This window comes from Loxodonta africana, chromosome 3 (genome assembly GCF_030014295.1).
Source record: "Loxodonta africana isolate mLoxAfr1 chromosome 3, mLoxAfr1.hap2, whole genome shotgun sequence".
Classification (NCBI taxonomy): Eukaryota; Metazoa; Chordata; class Mammalia; order Proboscidea; family Elephantidae; genus Loxodonta; species Loxodonta africana.
This window is the reverse complement of record NC_087344.1, coordinates 23,987,138-24,014,713: the sequence shown is the minus strand read 5'-3', so window position 1 is coordinate 24,014,713 and position 27,576 is coordinate 23,987,138. Positions and strand designations below refer to the sequence as shown.

Genomic DNA, 27,576 nt, shown 5'->3' with positions numbered 1-27,576 from the left:
ATGTGCAAATGACTCCCTGGTGGCCAAGAGCCAGAAGGTGCCCTTACCCATCCTCTGAGGGGACCCCAGGTGGGCACGCGGGTGCACAGGTCTCTCAGAACTCGGATGACAATGACACAGGACTTCAGCCCATTAGCTCTGGCCTAGAGGAACAAAGCACAGGCTCTTTACACACAGGCACCTCCCTGAACAAAAGGCAAACATGAAAAACAAGTCTCGCAGTGCTACTTTGTCAAGGGTAAATGGTAAACACTTGTGACCATTAAGTGTGTGGTGAAGAGTGATCTCACATGTACGAGAATAAGATTACTCTTAACACAAAGCAGCAGCCGCCTGCAGTTACAAGCTTCCTTTGGGGACGTCAAATTTCTGTACATGTGCTCCTTTAGCAACCGCATGGCCGCAGGCGCTAAGTTCAGCACAGCTATCTTCAATGTTAAAGAAACTTTAGGGTGAAAGTTAGCCAAGTTAAAACTTAGGAACACTCTACCGAAAGACAAATAGAAGAACAAAATGCAAACCTGGAACCACTTGGCGTGTCGAAGGGACGCCAAGGCAGCAAGGCATTTCTGCCTGTCCAGAACGTCCGGGGGATCGTTGACTGATAGCGTTTCTATTCATGGATGGAATAAGAAGACAAGGCACAGTTTGACCAAGGGGTTTCTGTCAGGTGGGAAGGGGATGTGGCAGTTTCCTAAAGGGCAGCTGAGGCTCCTATAGAGTTTGCCTCCACCCTTGATAAGGGAAGGAGAAGCTACAGTGCATTCAACTCTCCCCTGAGAGGAAACCTTAAAAATTGGAGACCCCCTCCAAAAAAAGAAAAAAAAGAAGAAAAAAATAAAGCGCGGGGGAGGGGGGTGGACTCCAGAAACAAAAGCAAAAGTAGAAAGTTACTCTAAAGGAAATAATCCCATGGGGGAAGGAACAGATAGGCAAATTCTATCTTCTAACAGACTGTAACGTTGTTTCCTCAAGTTCTCCCAATAAATCAGCTGGGCTAAAAATGTCAATAGAAAAAAAAAAGAAAAATTGGGGGGGGTAGTGGAAAGAAATTCCTTCTCTGCTTCTTGCCACAGCTATGCCCTCAGATGTCTGCAACAAAGGGGCCACCTCCGCCCACAGGCTCGACTGCCCTAGCCCCCAGCCCTTGACAGAGAGAGTCCTGTTGGTCAAAGGTCCAGAGTCCCTGAATTGGTAAGCTACAAGGGCTTTGGTGGTCGCAATCGGGTGCCAGAACCACAGGCAATCAACAGAACAGCAAGAAGGGAGCAGTCAGCCTGTGCTGCCACAGAACCAAAGTGTTCGCCTTTTCTGCCATCTTTTTAGCAGGGATTTGGATAAGGCCTGTTACGTTACTTTACATGTGAGATCTGTGAGGAAAAAAACATCCACACAGAAGAGAGACATACAAGGGGCCCTGGTGGATTTTGAATTGTGAAAGCATCATCAGTCTCTTTGGTTTAGAAATCACAAAATTGTTTAAAACTTTATCCAAAGCTCTGTATCAGCTCTTTGCATTTCAATCCCTGTTGCTGAAGAAAGCAGCCAGAGGACAAACGAAGAAGCCCTCAGTTCTGCAGCGACACAAGCTGTTTGTACAACTCCACCACGACGATGTTCATGCAGAACCATCTGGTTATCTTCAATATTTTAAAAACCATAAAAATACCAGGGATACACTTTCCCAAGGCTAGAAAATGGCTCAATAGAAGAACAAGTATAACACTTAGGAGAACATTCAAGGATTAAGATAAACGTGGTGCAATCCCCTATAAAAAGTGCTACTCACTTTTAGGGCAACTGTGCTGTCAAACTCCCAAGTACTGAAACCAAATGGGAGATGTGATCTCAGAGTAAATAAAGGTGCTCAATCTACACCCAGAGCCTTTTATAAAGCCAGTCTAAGACTGAACAGCACATTTGATTAGTGAGCAAGCACCAAGTTTCCAGAGCCCTGCTGGCCCGTCTTAGCCTCCCTACCTCCAGCTAATACTTTCTCCATTTCTTCTCTGACAACAGGGGATGTCAGGTGGATGGTCAGGGACAATGGAGGCTCTTTTGTGTTTTTTATCACAATCGCAGCATCATCAACAGATTGGAGTATTTCGTATTTGTCTTCTGTAACAGCCTAAAAGAGAAAATCCAGTTTTCAAAAACACCTTCTCTTCAGGCCAAGCAACAATCAATTTAGATTCGCCAGTTACTACAGCAGATCAGCCATCGCTCGGGGTGTGGCGTGACAGAAGGGCTTCCATCTAGGCTGTCAGGGCCTCCCTCTTGCTGGCCAGGACTTTAGCCATTTTCTGGGTACTCCAGAAAGGAGGTAACTACACACAGAGAGAAGTGATTTTCACAAGGAGCTTTATACTTCCGCAGGTAAGAGTTTATAGGCTCTGGGAGAAGGAAGCTGGGTTTGAACCCTCATTCGGTCACTTGATAGTTGTCTACCTTTAGACAAATCACTTTATTGCATGCAGCTAGACGTTTCTAATTTGTGCCATAGGCTTAGTGACAGAACCTACACCAGAGGCTGTAGGAAGATTAAACTGGACAGCATAGGAGCACAGTGCCCACCACAGAGTAACCACGCAGTCAATGGTGTTTCCACACTGGGATCAGTGGCCGCCAGAGCGTGGAACAAAAACAGCAGCACAGAATAGTCTGTATCATACGATGGACATAAAAGTGCATTTGCTAATAGTGGGGAAATAATTTGGAAATGGATCATGGTAATAGTTGCACGATGTGATGAATGTAATCAATGTCACAGAATTACACATGCAAAATTGGCAATGTTACATATTTTTACTACATTTTAAAAAATGTATTTGCTGCAAATGCATGTCTAGAAAGATGTTCACAACAGTCTGATTTTTGCTTTCTTCTTTACACCAGTTCATGTGACTTGATAAAGAAAATTCAAATATTTGTTATTATTTTTAAGGGAAACAAAGTAAATAACACATTGGGGGACACGGGAATGACAAACACACTTCTGAAAATCTAAACTATTGTTTCCTAACCTCAGAACTGATAGTCTGGGCTAGATACTTCTTTGTGATAGGCGCTACTTGTGCACTGTAGGATGTTTAGCAATATCTCTGGCCTCTGCCCCACAAGATGCTAGTTGCCCCTCCTAATGTTGACAAGCAAAAATGTCCCTAAACTTTGCCAAATGTCCCCTGAGCGCAAAACTGCCATGGTTAGAAACTGTTAAAATCAAAAGTTGTCTCTCCTTTAGAAACATTGACACCAACCTGCTTTCCTTCAATTCATGAACTTTTTATAGTCAAGGATAAAATAAATTTAAAAAATAGTTTACGGCTTCACCTTAAAAGAGCTTCTCATAATAATCTACTATACATGTGACAGAACACATGATTTTTATAAAGTATTACATACATATATACACACATATATGTATAAAGTACAATACTGGTTTTCTCTTTGAGGAATGAGATTTATGGCTAATTTTTATCTTTTTCTTCTGCTTATCCTTTAGTTAAATCTTGGATGAACTTGTCCCAAGAAGTAGCATGAGCTGTGATTTGCCAAGATTCTGAAGCCTCAGAACTTGCAAACGAGGGACCCTGGGATCAACTACTGAGCTTCCCTGCACACTTCAGTCACATCACCCACAATAGTAAGTTACTTAGATGGTAAAACTCATTATCTCAGAGCTGTTACAAGGATGAATGATATATGCAAGAAGCATGTCTGGCCTAAGGCCTAGCATAATAAATGCTCAATAGATTGTAGAGGTTCAAGTCCACCCAGAAGCACCTCAAAAGAAGGGCCTGGCGACCAACTTCGGAAAACTAAGCCACTGAAAACCCTATGGTGCACAGATCTACTTTGACGTGCATGGGGTTGCCATGAGTCGGAAAAGACTTGACAGCATATGGTTTATTACTGTATAATACTTTTGTATTAAGGCAAAAAGTTGGTTTTATTAAAAAAAAAAAAAAATTTATGTCCAGGTTTGGATCAGGAAGGAAGCATTAATCATCACGCTATCAACTGAAGTCTGGATGTGAATTCAGGCCGAACAAACTCGTTCTTGGGCAGCCCTAGGACCGTGCAGCCTGGTGCGTGGCAGACATGGGTCATCACTGGCTAGCAGAGTGGTCGGATGCTATCATAGCCAGTCAGCCTACCCACCACAGAACCTCAGTGGCTCCATGGCACTCCTGTCCATTACCTAACACAAGGTGTAAAGCACAGCGGGTACAGGGTGAGTTTGAAACGTGCCTCTTCGTGGTGGACTCGGGTTGGGCATTTCCTCCTCTGCCCCACATCATTGACAAGCACACCACCCCCCACCAGCCCACCTAGCGGAGGCAGTTACACTCACAGCGAGCTGGATGGCCAGGTTGTCAGCCACCTTGTCCAGGAGGGCAGTGGTGGGCTTCTCCTTACATAACAGCACCAGCTCCAGATCCAAGTCTCCCTTGAGCAGGAGGCCCTTTGCCACGAGGCCAACACGCATCACACCCCGCAGGGTCCTGGTCATGTGCTCTGTCTTCTGTTCTCTGAAGTACAGAAGCACAGAGCACAAGATCGTTCAGTCTGGCTTGATGAAGCCCCAGGAAAGGCAGATGTGCCTTAGAAAGGAGATACACAAACTCTCAAACCTACCCAGCCGCTTCTTTGGTCTCGTCCTCTGGGGGCACATCCATGTTCTCAGACTCAGCATTCTCACTGCTTCCTTTCTCCTGCTCATCTATCCAGTCCGACACAGCTTTGAGAGCCCGTTCAGTGTGGGACACCATGTTCTGAACAGCTTCCAGTTCCTCTTGGGTTGGATAAACGGAAGAATGTTTTGCCATCACATGGCGATCATCATTCACAAAAATTCGTACTGGACGCTGAAATGTGAAAACTAAGTTTAAAAAAGTTTAAAGAGACCAAGTAATCCACCACTTATAAGCTGTACAACTCAGAATTTTGCTATACCTTCATATAAAAATAAGACTATATAAATACAACTAAAGATCTGAGTAGTTAGACAACCAAACTTAACAGCTGTTCTGTCTGGGCAGTGGGAGGAACGTGTAAAAGAAGGAACTCTCGCACTCTGTTAGGAGTTAAAGAAAAAGAGATTTATTGAAGGGATAGCAACTCAAATGGGGACCTTAAGTTGGGGAACACAAAGCCAAAAGCGTAACGTACTCCACAGTCTGAAAGGAGAGAGGGATTTTTATATACGAGGGCTAGGGGTTATATATGGCTCACAAGTAAACCTTTTATGTTAGTTAAATCTATTTTCTATCACAGACCTTCGGGGGGCAAACTACATAAATAATTTTCTGAGAACGATCTTAGACAAACATGTTTTAAGGGAACATTCTCTTCCTGGAACACTTTTATCACTTGATTAACCATAAACCACAACTTTGTTATACATCAGCTATAAGCGTTCTTTCTAAGAACAGAACATTTTTTATCACAATCTTAAGCATAACCAAATAGTTGTTCACCAGAATGGGGTATGTGCACATATTCTGAAAGCAGACGTAAGGATCTAGGGGAAGGGGAATTTGATGTAGACCTCTCTGTCTGCCACTTCAGTCATGCCAAATGCTTCAGTCTTAAAGTGTTCTTACACATTTCCCCCTTCTGATCATGAATCCCCATACAGATTCCTTGATCACTATTACAAGTACTTTTTTTCTGTACACACTGCTCATGTGATTATTTTCTAAGTTAGATTTTTTATTAACCTCTTTACCATGCCATAACTCAGTCATTCTGCTTCTGTGATCCTCTGGTTGGGATGTGTGCAGAGCAAGGCCACATCTGGAGGAATAACTTGGCAATTCTAAAAGACTAACTCAAGGTGTAAATCTCGTATCGTACAAACTTGGTTTCTTTAAGATACCTAATTTTACACATTGCTGAGGAAGCATTAACTTGATTACAAACGTTAGAGAAACAATTTATATAACATTTGATTAATTTAAAGATAACTATTATAATAATCAAGATAAAAAAATTTAGTCTGTAATAAAGAATGCAACCAAAAGCCAATATTATTAGGTAACCGGCTAAAAACGTTAAGGAGTATCACACGTGGGAGGTATTCAATGAAGCTAGGTAGCTTCCTGATGAGTTTTCAGGATATCTTGTTCTATGTCTTTTGTGGAGTTTATTTAAGCTCAGCAGGAGGTTTAGTACTACGGCACACATTCCTCTTGCTGGGCTAAAAGGAACTCAAGTGCTATTTTACTATCTAACATAACCGTAGCGAGAATTTTCATGTACACACTTTGTGGAAAGGGATAACAGATCTAACATTTAGTAATATTACCCACGTTAGCTACCAACTGAGCCAGTTTAATAAATGCATTCTCTAAGCGTGAGGGAAAATGATTAAACAGGGAAGAAAAAGGCTAACTAACATGGGTTTGTATATTAAGCAGAATTACCAGGAAATAAGGCCACAGGTATACAATAAGGCTATTAACGTAAGAATAACTATAATCATTAAGCAAAGTCTATAAACTTTAGCAACATGTATGAGATTCTGTTCTGTGATCCTGGATTAGCTGTGTACCTCAGATGTCATCTGCTTCGGCCACTTGAGTGCTTAAAAGCAACTTTCAATTCTCCTGAGGGTTGACAAGTCTAAACAGGTTTCATAACCCTTTTTAACTGTGACAAATCAATCTATGGCTTGACTCGTTTGGCAGCACACAAAACTGGAGAGGAAGATTAGGTTTGGCCCCTTTCAGCAAGGCTATAAGGAGTTCTTTTTAACTATGTCTTTTCTAATACATATTTTTATAGGCCAAGCACATTTTACATATTAGTAAACATTTACTTGAACTGATCGCTGTTATAAATGCGTCATGACAGGGCTTTTGGTCTACTCTACTTATCCCTTTTTGAAGACTATAATCTCGTTGCTATTTTAATAAAAAGTATATCACCCATATAACATTTTGTATCACGTCTTTTTTTCCATCTTATGGAAAAAACCTATTAGAACAGATCTAATATTGTAAAATTTTCAAAACATTTCACTTTTTAAAATTTATTATTTGCAAGTATCATAAACCAAAGCAAATAAAATAAACTTTTTCTCAAGCCCTTTATAACTCAGAATATACCCTCAAGTTTAGCTTTTACTACCTTTTATATCCTGGCACAACTAGAAGACAAAACTACTCTCTTTTTCTCTTAAAAAATTGTACTGTACTAGTCATTTTACCTACTCTTGCTTTTTAGGCCATGCTAAAACTTTCAAATTAGTTCTTAAGGTGGTTTTTCTACTAATTTAGCTATAGAAACTACAGCCTAGAGACAAGGAGGCTACCTTTTAGTTACAGGGTCAAGGTGCAGGCTATTAACAGTTTATAGGTCTTTGGTATTTTTTATGTTTTTGAGTTAATCCGCTTAAAGCATTTCTAGTCATTTTATGTACAAATAAAGAAAAATCAAGGTGATAACTGGGAAACCTAGAGCAAGTGATTCTGTTAAAGCCCTTTTAATTTATCTATAGCCTCTTTTCTTGTGGTGAGATTTAGAATAACTCTTGTTTAGAGGCCTTTAAATGTTTTTATAAAGTTGGGCCAACAAAGAAAAATTGGGAATAATAGTCATAAAGCCCTAAAAACCCTCATAGCTGTTTCTTTGTTCTAGGGGTAGGGAAAGCAAAATGGCTTTTTTTCTTTTAGGGTTGACAGAGATACTTTCTGCAGAGATTATGCAGCCCTAATATTTGACAGAAGGCTGGAACAATTATAACTTCTCTTTGGAAATTTTATGTCCATCAGTTGCTAAATTCCTTAACAAAACTATATTATCATTTATGCAAGGCTACTAGGAGACAGGGCATATTAGTAACTTAACATACTGTAGCAATTTGATTTATAAACTGCAAAGGCTGTTAATCTGTATGGAGAATTTGGAAAAATAAGTGACAGAATCAGTAAATCCCTGGGGCATTACAATCCAGGTAAATTGTTGATTTTCCTTGGTGAAAGCAAACAACATTAGTTTTCAGGATGCACAGGAATACTTTAGAAAAAAAAAAAAAAGGCTTCAAAGATCAACAACTGCAAAATGAGTAGCGTATGAAAGGGTTTAGTACTTCTGGAAATCTACGAATAACAGTGAGATTAATAGTTTGTAAATCTTGAAAGAACAGTCTAGTTGCCTGGTAACATGGAGACAGTCCCTCTTAGTGTTCCTATTTCTCATCACTGCAGCTGTGACTATGCTGTTATTTGGTTATCTTGGCAAGGACAGTTATCAATACACTTTAGTGGGGCCCTCTAAGATCTTTTCAAAGCTGCTCAACACAAGCCTGTCTTGAGGGGCTTCTTACTTTGTTTCTCTTGCTTTGCATTGGGGTGTTCTCAGTGCTGAGGATTTAGAAAGCTGTTATATGGGAGCATATATAATTTTCTCAGTCCCGTGAGCCTTCTTGTTTATGGTCAAATCAGATCTTTTATTTTAGTATCAGAGGGACCTCCCTCTGTCGACTCAACAGCATAGGGTTTTTTTTCCCCTCTGTCCAAATGTGTTGGCGGAGGTCTGTTGTAAGTGTATTATCACACTTTTTTTGACTATTCTCCATTTTAGTAACCAGAACCACATTGCTTTGCGAACTGGTTCCATTTTGTTTCTTCCCCTTTTTTTTTGGCTTTTCAGGTACCGATTCCCATTATCAGTTGTCTGTTCTTCTGGGCCTCTGCCAGTACGTTACCTTGCTACTGCTATTCTAAAATGGAACTCCTGCAGTGGAACACTCACAGCCTCTGGAGAAGTATTCTGATTTAGCATGTTCTAACCATAGCTGAGTTTCTTTAGGTCCAGTTATCATATGGACTAATTGGAACAAATCTGGGAACCCAGGCTGATAAACTTCTACAAGAGTTTTTAATTTCTCAGTTAACTTGTAAGAACTCCACGTAGCTTTGGAAAATCTTTCGTAATGCTATGCAGCTCTGAGCATGTCTAGGGGACAAAAGTGATACCAAGATGTTCCTCAGCTTCTGTGCTAAGATAGATTTTAAGGAGCATTTTAGACAGAAGTTTCTCTGTTGGTTTCTTAATAAAGAAAAGAAGTTTAGATAAAGTACTGTCAGAGAAATAGGAGGGTAAAGAAGGGTACAAAGTAGAGACAGCCAGCAAAGGGGCAAATGCAGGATTCTGGCATTGTAATTCTTTGTTTTGCCTAGTTAATTTAGAAACAGTATTCTGCAGGAAGGCAATTATACCATCCTGATGTCTCCTAAAAATCCTAGACACTGCTAAATACCCATCAAAATAGGCGTCCCACGGAGTCTGATTCAGGAGCCTTTATTTTCTAATTTACTGTGCAGCCCCCCCCCCCAAAAAGAACAATTTACAAAGTCCAAAAGAACTCCGAAGTAGACAAACTGATTTTCCAAATTATCCTTGGTGGTATGCCAAATAAAAATGAGCATGTTAAGGGACAAAAATGCTTGTTCACATAATGAACTGGAGTTACAGAGGGTGGTTCTGATGCACCCCCGGAGTGGGCATTTTCCATTTTCCCAATGCATAGTCAAAACTTACTTGCAAGGACAAAAAACAAATCCTTCAATAAAACTTGAAGAGCTTCAACGCAAAGGAGCGGAGCTCAGATTTGAGAGGTTATTTACCTTGCGACGACGCCCGAGAGTTCGTGCAGCCTCGATTCCTCGGGGGTCGCTGAAGGCAATGCACCTTCGAAATCGTGGGTTTGACATCAGATATGTCAAAGAAGAAACTCTAGCACTCTGTCAGGAGTTAAAGAGAAAGAGGTTTAAATTGAAAGGATAGCAACTCAAGTGGGGACCTTGAGTTGAGGAACACAAAGTTAAAGTGCAACATGCTCCGAAGTCTGAAAGGAAAGAGGGATTTTTATATATGAAGGCTGAGGGTTATACACGAGTCGCAAGTAAAATCTATAATCTTAGCTAATTTATTTTCTACCACCGACTTTCTGGGGCAAACTGCACAAGCGATTTTCTGAGAACTATCTTACATAAATGCCTTTTTGGAGAACATTCTCATCATTCTCTTCCTGAAACATTTTTATCACTTGCTTAACCATAAACCAAATTTTGTTATACATCAGCTATAAACATTTTAAGAACAGAACATTTTTATCACAGTCTTTAGTAAGTATAACCAAAAAGTTGTTCACCAGAAGGGGGTGTGTGCACACATTCTGAAAGCAGAGGCAGGGACCTTGAGCAAAGGGGAATTTGATTTAGACCTGGGTCAGCCACTTTAATCATGCCAAATGCCTGTTTCAAAAGCACTCTTGCACAAATGTGGGACTGACTTTATTAGTTTTTACTATACATATTTTACAACTCAAAAAGTTTCTGTGCATTAATGAAAAAATAGCATCTGTGATTTAAAAAAAAAGTTTTCTTACCATCTTTACTTCTTTTTCTGTAGTGTCTGGAAACCAAATTTTTGCTTATCTTTTCAAACTGTGACAGATCTCCTTGGTGTTATCAACACTTCAACTATCTATAAGATCAGAAAATCTTTTTAGTTTCAAATATTTCATTGACCAATTAATTTTCGCAGCCAGATATCCAACGGTATGAATGACACCAGTGTTGCCAAATGAAAGTACCCCATAACACAGCAGGACACATTTTTATTTCCACGTAACCACTGCTAAGCCAAGCCACTCAACTACCTATTACAATGTTCCCTTAAAATGAGAACAGCGAGTTTCTAGGATGCAGCTCTCACTTCAGGCCACACTCAGATAGTTTTTCTTTCTTTTCTATATTGTTCCATCGTTTATATACAAAGTCAGTTTTTACAAACACAAAAATAAAGACATTAACAAGTCTCTAAAAAATGACACAACTAGAAATGTTCGTGAAAATCTTGGTTCCTAATGAGCTGCCATCTAAGATACCCCACTGGTCCCACCCTACCTGAAGCAAGGGAAAATGAAAGAAAACCAAAGACACATGGGAAAGATTAATCCAAAGGACTAATGTATCACAACTACCACAGCCTCCACCAGAATGAGTCCAGCACAACTAGATGGTGCCTAGCTACCACCACCGACTGTTCTGACAGGGATCACAATAGAGGGTCCTGGACACAGCTAAAGAAAAATACAGAACAAAATTCTAACAAAAAAAGGCCAGCCTTCTGGTCTGAGAGACTGGGGAAACCCTGAGAGTATGGCCTCCGGACACCCTTTTAACTCTATAATGAAGTCACTCCTGAGGTTCACCCTTCAGCCAAAGATTAGACAGGCCCATGAAAACAAAACAAGACTAAATGGGCACACCAGCTCAGGGCGGTAAGGATGAGAAAACAGGAGAGGACAGGAAAACTGGTAAAGGGGAACCCAAGGTCGAGAAGGGAAAAGCGTTGACAAGTCCTGGGGTTGGCAACCAATGTCACAAAACATTATGTGCACTGTTTAATCAGCAACTTTATTGCTCTGTAAACCATCTAAAGTACAAAAGAAATTAAAAAAAAAAAAAAAAAAACTTGGAGTCTGCAGAAGGAAAAGAGAGGGAAGGAGCTCTGGCTTTGAGAGTAAAGAGACAGAAGAATGAAAGGAGACAAAACTCTGAAAAAGTCTTTGTAAAATGGAAAAAGCAAGAACCTTCTCACAAAGTTACCAGCCAAGACATCAACTGGACACATCTTTAGGTCCAACTATGGAGAGCCTGAGACAACTGAAGTACACAACAGAAATCTTTAACACAATCGCAGTTTTACAGGCAGTCCCCAGATGATGAATGAGCTCGGTTCTTAAGTGTCTTTAAGATCAAATTTGTACATAAATGTGATCAGTTAGGTATGGGTCGTATCTAATGGCAGTTAGCCAAATGTTTGTCTTAATACAGTATACAGTGTACCTTTCTATGCATAAAAAACAAAGAAATACTTCCAGATACCGCTAAAATATCATTTAGCATAGTAATACATTAATACTAGTGTTTTGATATGCATCACCACGCTTAATTTGTTACTATAGACCATTGTACATTGTACGTACCTTGAATTTTTAATATAACAGGCTTTTCGGGGATTGGCTTTTAACTGCAGGCTGTATGAAAAGTCGGATGTTCATAACCCACAGAGACTGCCTACAATTACAATTTTGGTCTCACAACAACATGCTGACTACAACCTACTCAATTCCCACTCTGTGCAAACAGTCTGGTCTATACTGAGATCTTCCAAATGAGTACATGGGGAAAAAAAAAAAAAGGGCAGCATAATAAGCAACAGATGACTCCAATCACTCCAACATAAGACTAGCCCCTTCTTCAATCTAAACTTTAAGAGCCAGTGCAGTAGGCTCAAAACTGGACAGGCAAATGCTTCAAGGATAAGCTCGAACATGACTGGCCAAAACAAGAATTTTCCACAATGCTTCAGGACTACCTAACATTCTAGTTGCAAATCTAAAGGTTCCAAAGCAGATCTTTAAAACTTAAGGATGGAACTGAGGTGATCCTCCTGCAGAGCCAGTCAACAGGCAGGCTAAGGTCAGAGGCTTCCTGGAAGTAGAGGGAACAAGGAGGACACAGAGCTGGAAAAGCAATCCCTGGGCTCAGGAGCTGACTTCCCCAAGTGGTTCTGGGTCTGAAACCCTGCTTACCCGGCTACTAGCAGCATAGCCTTGGACAAGCTTCCTTTTCAACGTGGAAGGATCCCCTCTAATTTGCAGGACTATGAGAGTTAAGTAAGTCAACCTACAAAAGCACATAGCAGAAATACCAGACCGTCCAACACAGCCCCTACTTTGACAAGGTCTACATCACCAGGTTGCAGTGAGGGCTAAATTACTGAGGGGTAAGCAAGCGAAAGTGCATGCTGTATTAGGGATTATCACCCAGGCAGTAGGCAGTAAATGATGTAGCGGTTACGGTTTAAAAACGACATCTCTTTTACACACCTACATTGTTAAGGCTGAAAGTACATGCCTAGTATCTGCCCTAAAGCGCTCCCATGGGGGTGGGAGAATGCAGAAGTGATAAGGATGAAACAAGACTGCAAAACGTGAAGCTGGGTGATGTGTGTACTAGGAGTCAATGGCGCACCTTTGAAAATGTCCACAACAGCCTTTTCCTAATGCATTTACAGTAGTACAGTCAAGGCAAATAATTCAAACACCAAACAAAGTTCCGGAAATCCAATAAATCAGCAAGAACCAGGGCCACCAGCAATCACAGCCTGTTTTCTGACTATCACAGGAAATAATTATGAGCTATATGGGGAGGAGTCAGCTGTAGCTACTGCCGCGTCCAGAATTACACAGCCACCAGTCTGGCACCTATCTATGGTGGAAGCTCATCAATCCGATAATGAAGGCTGGTGTTTAAAACTGTATTTATTTATTCAGCAAGTACTTAGCATGTACCTCCTCTGTGCCAGGCACTGGGCTAGATGCTGAGCACGGTAATGGACACTTCCGAGTCCAACACAGTGCCATAAGCCAATGCTTCTTAGATACTTATCAACCCCTTCATCTCAAATTCCTTCCCCACTACAAATACCAAATGCAGAGACTTTAAAATAACTTACAAGTTGTTAAAGGTTGTGTCCCCCCCAAAATACATGTTGAATTCCTGGTTCCTGTACCTGTGGATGTGATCCTACTTAGAAATGGGGGGTTTCTTTTATGTTAATGAGATCATATCAGTATAGGGTCAGTCCTAAACCCAATCACTTCTGAGCTATATAAGGACCAGAACAGACAGAGACACACACACGGGGGAAGACTGGCACCACATGAGGATCATCCACACTCCAAGGAACACCCAGGGCTAACGACAAGGAAAGAATCAACCTGATTTGGACTTGTAGCCTCCAGAACTACGAGAGAATAAACTTCTATTCTTTAAAGACACCCTCTTGTGGTATGTTTTACAGCAGCACGAAATAACTAAGACAAATGTTAAACCAAGGTTCCAGGTAGCTAAGACTTCTTAAGGATTTTGTAGAACTGGTAGTCTAAAACCTACTAAAGGGAGTTCCTTAGAGAAATGGTTGATTTTGCACCTAAAATACCAAATACACTAGGTGAGCCTTGGTTGTATTGCAGTAAAAGAAAGGAAGAAAGTGCTCAAAGACAAACGCAGGCTTGTCTAAAGGAAACAGAAGCCGGCTTGTGAGGGTTTCCATTGGCTATAATTGGGACAGTTATCTCAAAATTGGGACAATGTATCAAACATGATAATGATTCCACCTACAGCAAGTTCTAGAACAGGCAAAACGAATCAATGATGGGGGGCAGGAGTTGTTTCCTCTAGGGAAAAGTGGCAGGGATCACCTGGGAAGGGCCTGAGGAAGCTTTCTGGGGTGATGGCCATGGTCTACATTTTGACAGAGGTTAGGTATACGCAATGACCAAACTGCTACTCAAGACCTGTGCATTACTTTAAAAGAAAAAAATTACTGTAACCGATACCGAACTCTAGTTAATATTCAGGAGTTCCTGGGTGGTACAGATGGTTAAGCAGTAGACTGCTAGCTGAAAGACTGGTTCAAACCCACCCAGAGGTTACTTGGAAAACAGGACTGTCGATCTGCTTTAGGATATCAACCACTGAAAATCCTATGGAACAGTTCTACTCTGCATACACGGGACTGTTACAAGTTGGAATCCACAGGATGGCAACTAACAACAGTTAATATTTAGATGGATGTGGACTTAGACAACGCCAACTTTTTGCTACCTTAAAATGAATGATAAAAAAAAGTGTGGACCCAAGGACACAAGGCGATTATGAGCCCAAGAGACAGAAAGAGCCACACTAACCAGAAACTACATCATCCTGAGACAAGAACTAGATGGTACCCGGCTACAACCTATGACTGCCGTGACAGGGAACACAACAGAGAACCCCTGAGGGAGCAGGAGAGCAGTGGGATGCAGACCCCAAATTCTCATAAGACCAGACTTAATGGTCTGACTGAGACTAGAAGGACCCTGGTGGTCATGGCCCCCAGACCTTCTGTTGGCCCAGGACAGGAACCATTCCCAAAGCCAACTCATCAGACATGGATTGGACTGTACAATGCGTTGGAGAGGGATGCTGGTGAGGAGTGAGCTTCTTGGATCAGGTGGACACTTGAGACTATGCTGGCATCTCCTGCCTGGAGGGGAGATGAGAGGGTGGAGGAGATTAGAAGCTGGTGAAATGGACACAAAAAGAGAGTGGAGGGAAACAGCAGACTGTCTCATTAGGGGGAGAATAATTGGGAGTGTGTAGCAAGGTGTGTATGGGTTTTTGTGTGAGAGACTGATCTGATTCGTAAACTTTCACTTAAAGCACGATAAAAATTATATTAAAAAAAAAAAGCATGAAAAGGCTACATACTCTATCATTCAAACAATGACATTCTGAAAAGGGCAAAATTAAAAGATAAGTGGTTACCAGGTAGAGAGATGAATAGGTGGAGCACAGGAGGCGTTGGCAGAAGTGAAAATTGTTGTGTCTGATGATATGACACATGCATTTGTCAAATGCCATCATTTTCAACTGCATTCACAGAGTGAACCTAATGTAAACTATGGACCTTAATTAATAATAATGTATCAATACTGGTTTATCAATCACAACAAACGTACTTTAATAAAACCAAAAAACCTATGGCCTCAGAGTCTAATTACAACTCACAGTGCCCCTAAAGGACAGAGTAGAACTGCCCTATAGGGTTTCCAAGGCTGTAATCTTTATGAAAACGGACTGCCAGATCTTTCTCCTGCAGAGTGACTGGTGGCTTCGAACCACCAACCTCTCAGTGGTGCTTTAATCACAGTGTCACCAGGCTTCTTATCACACTAAAACAAGATGTTAACAGAATAAACTGTGTTGGGGCTGACAGGGAGTATATAGGAATCCGCTGTACTTCCTGTGCAATTTTTCTATAAACCTAAAACTGCTCTAAAAAATAAAACGTATTAAAAAAAAAAAGTGGACTGATGGATGAACAGAACAACAGATGGGTGGAAAGACATATGAAACAAAATATAGTCAAATGTCAATGGTAGAATCTAGAATATGTATAGAGGTTTTCACCATAAATTTATATCACCTTTTATGTTTGAAAATTTTTTACAGTAAAACGTTGCAAAAATACAGCTATAACTGATTCAACACGTTCAATTAAAAAAAACCACAAGTCCATAATAATACTTATCTTTTAAAAACCTAATTTGCCACCATCGGAGCTGTCTACATCCCAACTCTTCACTCTGAAACTGAACTCACCCTAGTTGGTGCTACTACATGCCTACTAAAAATGCCACCCAAAAAACCAGATGTTTGGATTAGAAAACCAGCCTTCTGCTGCTGGGAAAACAGGATACCAATGGTATTAAAATACCACCCTATCAAAAAGTCCTCAAGGACACTCACATGCCCCAAACACACCTGTCTTCACACAAACGTCCCACATGCAGATTTCCACAGGCACCCCAAGAAAGCACCCGCAGGGCTCAAGCTACCATACTTTGCCAGTCTGCAGTCCATTCATCCCAGAACCCTCCCTCCTCCTTTAGAGTACGTCAGGGCAATGCCTCCCAATTCAGTAGAAAAAGCAAGTGAGTAGTACCAATTACCCGAACTAAAACAAATGTTTAAAAACTGGGGTTAATGCTCCTTTCCAGAGCTACAAAAATGGGCTCATCTGTCTGAGTCCCAGATTTGTCATCCAAGCCATCTTCTCTGAAGCCAGCATTCCTGGCCTTGAATGCCAGGAAATCCATCGCATTAACTGAGCCAGGGGTCTTCTGAGCAAGCAGAAACCTCCTTTTCAAGAGCATTTTTAGCGAGGAACATGCTAACAAGAAGCCCACAACACCCATCTACCTGCAACACACACACAACTTGATTCAAACTTGGGTACAAGTAAAGCCAGATATTTACCAGCCTCGCATCTAAGAGGAAGCTGAGGGAAGATATGGGTGGAAAGCGAACTCTAAGGAATTTAAACACAACCTGTATGCGGTTTGGGATGTTCTAACACAGAGGGATCAGATTGTTTTCTTTTTCTGGTTCCTGAAACCAGCCCACCCACAGCATGCAGTTACAGAAGTTTAAACCACAAACATTACACTTGAGGTGTGATGACCATCTTTCAGACCTCTCACTAATTATGATATGAACCTCATGGTACTTGCTGTTGGTGAAGAAAGATACCCAAACTAGCATGCCTGACTCAACAGATGTCTGCAGAATGAACATACAGGTACAGTGTTAACATCTTAACAGGAATCTCGAAACTCAAAACCCACTGCCGTCTAGTAGATTCCAACTCATAGCGACCCTACAGGACAGAGCAGAACTGCCCCGTAGAGTTTCCAAGGAGCGTCTGGCGGATTCGACCTGCTGACCTTTTGATTAGGAGCCATAGCATTTAACCACTACGCCACCAGGGTTTCCTTAACAGGGATAGCCCCATGGATTTTCCAGGGTGGAAGGGGATTATATGACACACACATGCAGGAAGCTGGCCTGTTCCTGGGTATCTCAGAGGATCCTATAGCTCTCCTCACAACTCTGGGGAACCGTCCTGAAGTGGATGCTCATCTCAGACGGCTGGAACTCAGATTTGAAATTTACAATGCTACAACCTAGTGCCCCTGGTTTCTTGACCACTGGAGCGGTTCTGGGGCCCTGGTGGCTCGGTGGTTAACACTCGGATGCTAGATCAGTGGTTTGAATCCACCAGCCTGCTCCAAGGCAGAAAGATGTGGCGGTCTACTTACATAAAGATTTACAGCCTTGGAAACGCTATGAGGCAGTTCTCCTCTGTCCTGTATGGTCACTGTGAGTCAGAACTGACTTGACAGCAATGGGTTTGGTTTGCATTTGGCGTTAATCTTGGATTGTGAAGTGAAATGACTGCTTAAACTTTTACAGATTCACATCATCGGGACGCACTGAAAAGAACCAACAAAGCAACCCAATCAGAAGATGCCAATCTAAAATCTGATCATCAATGCCACACTGAGCAATTTAAACACTCAACAGAAATCTGAAGTCTAGTGGAATAGTTCCCAGTTCTGTTTCCAACAACACTTTTATTGGTTAATGAGGAGATGGCAAAATTAGAAATAAAAATATTTTCACAAATTTTCTTCAATTTTAAAGAACTGTCCACCGTCCTTTGCTCTAAATTAATTTTCTTCTTATATTTTTAGTGTTAAGATGCCCTTTCTTCTTATGAAAGGATGGACGTAGTCTAAGGTAACCACTTAAATATTTTACTTGACAAAAAAGTTGACAAGTACAGGTTGTTCCCAAAATGTTTGTGGAATTTCCACCGCTCTGGGAGACCGGGACTTGGGGACCACTGGTATTGCGGAGCACCCACTGGTTTTGGAGACAGAAACGCCAGGTTTGCGCCTGGGCTAATGTGGCAGCTGTGGGGCCTTGGGCAAAAATCACTTAGCCTTTCAAAGGTGGATCAAAAATGAACATGAAAATAACACCTTCCCCTCAGAGTTGCAGATATTAAGATAATGCGGGGAAATACTTTGTAAACTGTAAAACTACAGATACAATGTAATAAAGGAGTCACTTTAACTATTTTTAGAGCAGGGCTCCCAAATGGTCTGAACCCCTCCCGAGAATCTGCTTTTCCACCCCACCTATACTGAATCAAACCTTACAGTTTAACAAGATCCCCAGGTGATCCCACTGCTCTACCAGTGGTTCTCAGAACTGACCTCTAATCAGCAGCATTAGCATCACCTGGGAATCTGTTAGAAATTCAACTTCCCAGCAAGGGTTCAAACCAGCTGGCAGCCGCGTCTGAGATGAACCAATGTGAAAAGGAGGACCGGGCAGTGTTTTGTTCTGTTGTACACGGAGTCACCATAAGTCGAAAGCGACTTGATGGTATCTACCAACAGAAATAATGTTTTAAAACCTGCCTGTGAGAGAACACACAGTATCACAGAAAAATGTTTAGCTCTTCAAGCAGCAGCCAGGGCAAGGGGGAAGCAAGCTCATGGAATCTTCCCACCCTTCTAATTTATCCCCATAATGAGGCCTTGGATTCTTTTTTTTTTTTTAACTTAGTATGCAATTTAATTTTGTTTACTTCTCCCAAAAGTGTTTCTTTCTAGTTTAAAATAATCAAAAATTTAAAAACCCTATCCTCAAAAACATTAAACATTAATACACAGACACCTAAATTATTTTAATGGGCAAAGCTGTCTTCTTCTAAATTAAACTTTTGAGAGAACTCTAGATTCACATGCAGTCATAAGAAACGATACAGACAGATCCTATGTACCCTTCACCCATGGTAATAGCTTGCAAAAGTATGGTGCAAGTCCATCCAATTGGGAAAAAAAACTTGATTAAGAAAGGCTAACTTTAACTTGTTCAATGCCATAATCTTATCAGTGGTAGACTAGAGTTCCTCAGAAGAGGAAGTGAAGCAGAGAATATAACTGCTAATGTCAGAAAGATCTTGGCTGAAAGCAGAGAATAACAGAAAGATGTTTACCTGTGTTTTATCAGCTATGCAAAGCATTCGACTGTGTGGATCATAACAAATTATGGATAATATTGTGAAGAATGGGAAATTTCAGAGCACTTAACTGTGATCATGCGGAACTTGTACATAGACTAAGAACCAGTCAATTCGAACAAAACAAGGGTATACCACATGGTTTAAAGTCAGGAAAGGTGTGCTTCAGGGTTGTATCTTTTCAACATAATTATTCCATCTGTATTCTGAGCAAATAATCCCAAGAAGCTCGACTATATAAAGAACGGGGCATCAGGACTGGAGAAAGACTCATTAACCACCTGCGATATGCAGATGATACAACCTTGCTTGCTGAAAGTGAACAGAATTTTGAAGCACTTACCGATGAAGATCCAAGACTACAGCTTTAACTATAGATTACACCTCCACATAAAGAAAACACAAATTCTCACAACCAGACCAATAAGCAACATCATGATAAATGGAGAAGAGACTGAAGTAGTCTAGGATTTCATTTTACTTTGATCCATAATCAACGTCCATAGAAGTGGCAGTGAAGAAATCAAACAACGTATTGGATCAGGCAAAGCTGCTGCAAAAGACCTCTTTAAAGTATTAAAAAGCAAAGATGTCGCTTTGAGGACTAAGATGCACCTGCCCCAAGCCATGGTATTATCAACTGCCTCATATGCTTATGAAAGCTGGACAACAAATAACGAAGATAGAACAACAACAGAGTCAAAGTAACGTGTTCTCCCCACTCAACCATGTTCCCCCTTCTCTAAGGCTACTACAATGCCAGAGGACAAAAAAAAAAAAAAAAAAAAACTATAGGGCAGTATCATGACCAGGACACTGACATTCACACAGTCAAGATGCAGAAGAGTTCCATCACCCCAAGGACCCCCCTGTTGCCTTTTTTTAGTCACATCCACCTCCCAATCTCCCCCTAATCCCTAGCAATCACTAATCCACTCACCATTCTATAATTTTGCTGCTTCGAAAACGCTATATAGGTGGAAATATACAGAGTGTAACTTTTTTTGAAATTGGCTTGCTTTACTCAGCACAACTGCCTCAAGATTCACCCGAGTTGTTATGCACATCAGTAGTTCCTTTTTATGGCTAAAGTAGTATCCCATGATACGGATGTAACACTGCTTGTTGAACTACTCACCCACTGAAGGACATCTGCATTGTTTCCAGCTCTTGGCTATTATAGTTGAAGTTGCCATGAGCGTTTGTATACAGGTTTTTGTGTGAACACAATTTTCAATTCTTTGGGATACATGCCCAAGAGTGCAACTGCTGGGTCATACAGTAGCTGCCTGGTTTTTTGTTTTTGTTGTTCATAATATATACCGCAAAAACAAAAACAAAAAAAAAAACCAAACCCAGTGCCGTCCAGTCGATTCCAACTCAGCAATCCTACAGGACAGAGTAGAACTGCCTCATAGAGTTTCCAAGGAGCAGCTGGTGGATTCGAACTGCCAACCCTTTGGTTAGCAGCTGTAGCACTTAACCACTATGCCACCAGGGTTTCCATATGCTGCAACGTATACACCAATTCAACAGTTTCTACATATACCACTGAGTGACTCCGATTACATCCTTCAAGTTGGGCAACCATTCTCAACCCTCCTTTTCTGATTTGTTTCTCCTCCACTAACGTAAATTCACTGCCCCCTAAACTTTCTGTCTAACCTTTCAAGTTGCTGTTGTCAGTCTGATCCTATACAGTTCTTAAAAGGACATAACGCCCAAAGCAAACATTTTTTACTAATTAAAACACTGTTTGGTTTTAAGAAGACTTCATGGGCACTTTTTTCGGTTCAAGGTTTAAAGATTATCTCTGGGCAATAGTTTCAGGGGTTGATCCAACCTTCATGGCTCCAGGAAGTTTGGAGTCCATGAAAATTTGCAATTCTGTTCTGTATTTCTCCTCTTTTGATTGGGATTCTTCTATAGCATCTCTGATCAAAATGTTCAGTAATGGTAGCTGGAGATCACCCAGTACTTCTGGTCTCATGGCAAAGGATGCTTGCTTGTTTAGTTTTATAGGAAACCCCCAAACTATTTTTCAAAGCTGAAGGCTTGGGTTTTAAAAAAACAAACGAGCTGACTTCACCAAAATCGATTCAATTCACCTTCCCTCCACTCCTGTCAGGTCATACAACCACTTGGCAAAGCTGGGTCATCGGTCATCGATGAGCCCCCTCACTGGACAGCCCAGAGAACTACCATGTTGACTGATCTGCCATTATTTATTCTCTCCTGCAAGCATGCTGCACAGGTCACCCACTTGACAAATTATTTAAGTGTTTTTTCAATGAGCCACAGGGCTGGGCTGGTTATTCCCATGCAGTTGACATTTAGATTTTTTTTTTAATTATGAATACAAAGCAAGGATTTATTAAACTGCAAAATAATCTAGATGTATTGAGAAGCAAAGCTAACTTGCAACATTTCATTCTTAAACACACACACACTCAGATAAGAAACAGTAGTTCAAAGGCAACCGCAAAAAAATCAAGTGCCCTGAAAGATTAATATCTTAATGAAAATAATGAGGGTGCTTGATTGGAACCTTCAAGGAAAATTTCATGAATCTCAAATTGCAGACACAATTATTTCCTATTAATCACCTTTTTTTATATATAAACATAATTTGGAGCAAAGCCACATATTCTGATAAAAAGACTACACATTCAACTTGGTGACTAAATAATCCTTGGGGGTCATATGCAGCCCCCCCACCACCACAGAAGTGGAGCTCAGATAGTAAGCTCATTTTCTATTTCTTCATTATACGGACATTTAATATAAACCTAAATTTCAACTGAACATCACTTTCACAAGCCATCTGAAAACGGCAGATGTGAAAATTCTATTTGAATTCCCAATCGATATTTACAACGTAAAGTGCTATCTTGGGAAAAAAAAACTCACACAAATTCAACAGATGACAAAAATAAGGGACAATTTTTAAAAATCCTTACACTGAGGCAGCTCCCTAACACGTGCCCACCCTGCTTTCCCTATTATTTCAGAAATGCATCAGAGAGGTACCAGCTTACCCTAAGTAATAATGCCGAGAGATAACCCAGTTGCTTCAAACAAAATAGCCAAATGATGCAGCAGGAAACTAAAGTCCGTCTCATCGCCTCAGGGCACGAACCCCCTTCACTGACTCACTTTGTGCAGACTCCAGGCAAACCACTAAAAAAAAAAAATTCATCTGCCTCTAATTCCAAACCCTTCTGTTTGAAACAAAAATCAAATCTCTCTCTTCCAGGACTTTACTAAAGATAGGAACTACCCAAAATGTCATTGTTAGCTGCCATCAAGTCGAGTCCGACCTCATGGCAACCACACACACAACAAAACAAAATGCTGCCTGGTCCTGTGCCATTCCCACGGTTGGTTGTAGATCAGATCACTGTGATCTATAGGGTTTTCATGGGTTGATTTTTAGAATTACAATCACCAGGCCCTTTTCCCTAGTCCATCTTAGTCTGGAAGGTCCACTGAAACCCGTTCAGGATCACAGCAACACACAAGCCTCCTCCGACAGATGGGTGGGTGGTGGCTGCGCATGAGGTGCATGGGCCAGGAATCCAACCCAGGTATCCTGCATGGAAGGGGAGAATTCCATTACTGAACCGCCACTGCCCCCAAAGTACAGAGCCTATTGGAAAAGCCCAACCAAGGTCCAACTGGAGCCCAACCAAGGTCCAACTGGTTTCCATTCCCTGAGAGCAAAATGAAGGAGGAGGGTCAGGAATCGGCGGAGGAAATGGAATATATGTGTCTAACGGCCTCTATGAACTGCCTTCTTTGCTAACAGAAGTGGATGATGTCTGGCTACCAATACCAAACATTTAGATAAAGGATTCTATAGAAGAATCCTGATCAAGAGAGAGAAAATATAGAACAGAATTTCAAATTTTCATGGAATGCAGACTTTCTGCAGCTACTGAGGCCGGATGACCCCTGAAACTAACCCTGAGGGAATCTTCAAACCTTGAACTGAAGCTATCCCCTGAAGTCCTCTTTGTACCAAATAATCATTTAGCCTAACGAGAAGAATATCTATATTAAGCATTACACTCTTTTAAAGAATTATCTATGCACGACCAAACTAACAACCACAACCAAGGACAAAGCCATTGCCACTGAGTAGATTCTGACTCACAGCAACCCTACAGGACAGAGTAGAGCTGTCTCATAGGGTTTCCAAGGAGCTGGTGGATTTGAACTGCCAACCTTTTAGTTAGCAGCCAATCTCTTAACCACTGCACCACCAGGACTCCAAATTGACAACAACTCAAAAGCACAGATCAGAAGCTAAGCGGGGCATTGAGTTTGTGTTATGATGACGAAATAGTCTGAAAAAGGTTGCCCAAAAAAAAGGTGGCACAACTTGAAAAATGTGACCATTGTCAGTGAATTGTACACGTAGAAACTCAAATGGTATATGTTTTATTGTGTATACTTTCACCAAAAAAATACAATGTAACAATAACAGGACCAAAAAAAACCCTTATTTTTTGCAGCAATATTAATGAAGTAGAAAGTTCAATCAAAGCAAGATTCAAATAAAATGTCACAACTTTGTGGGCCACACATGCTAGTACTCCATGGGGGGAGGCCGTTTACAGGGCTTTCAAAATTTCACAAGATTAAGCAACCTGATGAGAAAATATAGCAGGATGAAGAGCCCAAGCAGGTATAAATCCAGGCTTCTTGGTGAAAGGAATCACTCCTTTGAGGCCATGAAAGGCGAAATCAGAAGTGGTGAGGAGGGTGACAGAGTTAAGAGGAAACTGTCCCAGTCCAAAGAAAACTTCCAAAGCCCTTCTCAAAAGCAAAAACATTTCTAACCCCTACATCTTGCTAAAACATAAAGACTAACAAGATGCTGCCTTACATCCAGGAGAGAGAAGAGGACAATTTAGAAGGCTCTTTCTCCACCACCAGCTTCACCTGTCCCTACCTGAAGACCTTAACCAGGCAAGCACCATACATTTGCCATATCAAAATATTAGGAACTGTCCATACCAATATATCTGACAGAAGAAATTTAAGAAAAATAAAAAAGTCTTAAATTCCTTACTCCCAGAAATACTGTACTCCAAAACTCTAAGGAAAGAGCTAAGGAATTTTTGCCTGCAGGCACTAGACAAGTTCAATCAGGAAAAACAAAAACTACAATCATACACCTCTGTTCCAGCAAGAGGGTGATTCCCTGGCTTATCCAAGCTCCAGCAGGATAAGGAGTCTGATAAAGCAGTACCCGGTGCTGGCAGTATTGCTCAGCCCCCAAGCTAAACTAGAAGACCAGCCAGGCAACGCCAGGGCCTGCAGAGATTCCACACACAAACCCCAGGGACCAATGGCTGCCCACATTGCCAAGAAACAGCTCAAGGCAAAGACTCCACGACTACAGGACAGGGATGGTAGCACCTGCCAGTACCCTGGGGGCTTTCTTTTCTCTCTCCCAGTTCTGGTTCCCACACTCATTCACAGCGGGCTGGCTGCTGTAACATCCCACAAGACCACACACACAGCATAGTGACAGCACTGTGAGCAATCTGTGGTCATTCCAAATCACAAATACCTGCGCAAAGGGGAGCTTAAAATCCCAATTCGAATCGTTAAACTCCGGGTGGCCCGTAAAGCCCAAGTATGCCATCAGATCACCCACTTCTAAAGCAAGGTAGAATCCTAAGCAATCAGAAAGACAAGCTCAGAATCACGAAAACACGAGTAGGGGAGAGAAATTTAAGCAAAATCAATGCGTCCTTGCTGGCCCATCACGTCCCCTCAGCGGAATCCCAATCAACTTTCCATCAATTTTGGAAACACTGAGTAGATGGCTTACTCTGTTTACACACAGAACAGGGGAAGAACATACTGATCACTGTACACTCCAAATAACTCACCCAGGCAGACGATAAACCCAAGCAGAACCTCGACAGCAACCTCAAGAATCTCAATCGCTAAACTACTTGAAAAAATAGAGGTAGAGAAGGATTTCAAACCCCTAAGTTCAGGTTCCAATCTTGGAAGACATATTGCACAAGAGAAACCAATTCCAAATAACAGGAAAAATTAAATATCACAGAAACACCTCAACAAAGGGAAAGCTTAAACCCTCCCGAATTTGGATCCCAATCTAGGGGAGGCCTAGCTGACCACAGGCTTGGAAATCTCCAGAACTCACAAAAAACCTTATGGGGAGTTCGCGTAGGGACGGGGTTCCAGGAAGGGGGTACGCCTCCCCGCGCCGAGTGAGGACAAAGGAGCCGGCGTTGCCCGCCTAGGGAACCTGGGACCCTCCTGGAACCCGGAGCGGGAACGGGACAAAGAAGAGGAGAGGGCGAGAAGGGGGGTTACTCACGCCGCGCGGGCCGGAGGGGGTGTGTGCTCCCGGCACGTGCGCGCCGAGCGCCGCAACAGACAAAGCCCGGTCCGGGGGAAGCGGCGGCCCGGAGCCTGGTGCGCGCGCACCCCCCGCGCGAGGTGCCGCTGCCGGCTGAGGGGCCGTGAGATGGGGGGACGGATGCGCGCGCACCGGGCCCTGCCGCCGCCGCGGCCGCCATTTTGTTTCCTTGGCACAATGGGGGAGAGTAACGGCCGAGCGCGGGAGCGAAGCAGACAAGAAAGGAACCGGCTAGGCGCCCGGGTGAGGGGACCCGACGGCCAAGGCGGAGGCGGGGGGCGCAAGGCGCCTCAAGCCTTGTCACCGCGACCCCCAAGCCGGGCCCGCGCCGAGAAGGAAGGCGGACGGGGGGAGGGGCAGAGGCGGGAGCAGGCCCAGCCGCCGCCACACTGGCACTTACCTCGTTGGCGTCCTCTTCCCCGACCGCAGCCACCGCCCTCCTACCAGAGCCCCCCGGGGTCTCCCCCCAAAAGCCACGCGGTGTGCGCTGGGCTGCTGAATCCAACTGCAATGGCGAGAAGAGGAGGAGGAGGAGCTGAGGCCGGGGGCGAACGAGCGAGCGGGCGCGCACGCGCGCCAGGGGGAGATGCGGGAGCACGTGACTGGCCGGAGCCCCGCCCCCTCGCCGTCGCGTTGCTGCTCGACGCAGGCCCAGCGGAACAGGAGGGAGGGGCCAAAGGAGATGGAGGGGTGGTCTCGACCACGTGACGGGGGCGTACGTGTTGCGTGACTGGTCACGTGGCTCTCGTATGTTTTCCCCTTTTTTCTACGACTTTGCCTGATCATGTGACAGTGGCGCATTCCTTGTCCTCCTTGGCCACGTGACGAGGACTTTTACGCCTTACCTTTGCTGTATTGGTAGCCCTGCGTCAGGTGACCAAGTAGCCGCTTCTATTTTAATGGTGGTTTTTTGGCGGCTATTACGACGTGACGCACGGCCAAGGGCGGGGGGCGGAGCCTCCGCGAGGTGAGAAAACAGTGTAATCTGCACGCCTGCGCAGCCGCCATCTTCCACCCGTCGCTCTGAGTACGTTGACGGAAGTGGCTTTGCAAGCCAGGGGCGTGAGCGTCGTATTAGTAGCGGGATTTCGGTCAAGGAGATTCGTTTTCCACCGGAGACTGCTCCGCGGGGCTTTTTCCCCACCGTCCATATCTCCCCCAAGGGACTGAGACGCCTTGAGGTGCGTGTGCGAGGAACGGCCGGGCCGAGCCCCTAGTTACTGCTAAGGCCCGGGAACGGCTCAAGTGAGCACCTGGATTTTTGGTCCCGCAAACCTTTCTTGATGGAGCACCCTTCCTTCGTTAAGGCCCCGGAGCCTCCGAAGGGCAGAACCGGGCTGGTCGGGATGCTCCAGTCCTCCTTTCACAGAGGAAAAACTTAAGATCTGTTCGCGGGAGAGCTGGGACTGAGGACGCTCGGCAGCAGCTCGAGGCTCATAAGTAGAGGCATCGGTGACTCGCCTTCTGTTTGCAAACTCGATTTCATTGACTCCTCCCAGGCTTTTTGTGAGGCCCCAGTGTACACAGTCTGTGCTTAAACTTAGCCCACTCCCTTCCAGTGTCAGAGCGGCACGCAACAGGAATAGTTGCTAGGCAGGTTGGCGGGCTGTTGTTCAGACCTTTCTGGAATTCGGGGCAAGAGGCGCAAGGAGTTGAAAAGACTT

The 27,576-nt window shown here is 42.8% G+C and overlaps 1 protein-coding gene across 10 annotated transcripts in view; it reads right to left on the bottom strand.

The window, feature by feature from the left end:
* The window catches only part of ILF3 (interleukin enhancer binding factor 3), a 40,186-nt gene extending 13,703 nt beyond the window's left edge, over positions 1-26,483 (bottom strand). For 4 of the 10 annotated variants that reach the window (XM_023552428.2, XM_023552430.2, XM_023552429.2 and 1 more), the window contains exons 1-8: positions 26,313-26,483; positions 10,400-10,497; positions 9,636-9,752; positions 4,639-4,868; positions 4,355-4,532; positions 1,981-2,128; positions 522-613; positions 48-143 (exon numbers count right to left, since the gene is read on the bottom strand). In XM_023552428.2, the coding sequence (XP_023408196.1) occupies positions 48-143; positions 522-613; positions 1,981-2,128; positions 4,355-4,532; positions 4,639-4,868; positions 9,636-9,752; positions 10,400-10,402 (864 nt within the window). In that variant the 5' untranslated portion in view covers positions 10,403-10,497; positions 26,313-26,483. Of the gene's footprint in view, positions 1-47; positions 144-521; positions 614-1,980; positions 2,129-4,354; positions 4,533-4,638; positions 4,869-9,635; positions 9,753-10,399; positions 10,498-17,731; positions 17,906-26,312 lie in introns of those variants that run through there. The other 6 variants (XM_023552431.2, XM_064280657.1, XM_023552433.2 and 3 more) reach the window with 5 other exon arrangements.
* Positions 26,484-27,576: the final 1,093 nt, after the last annotated feature.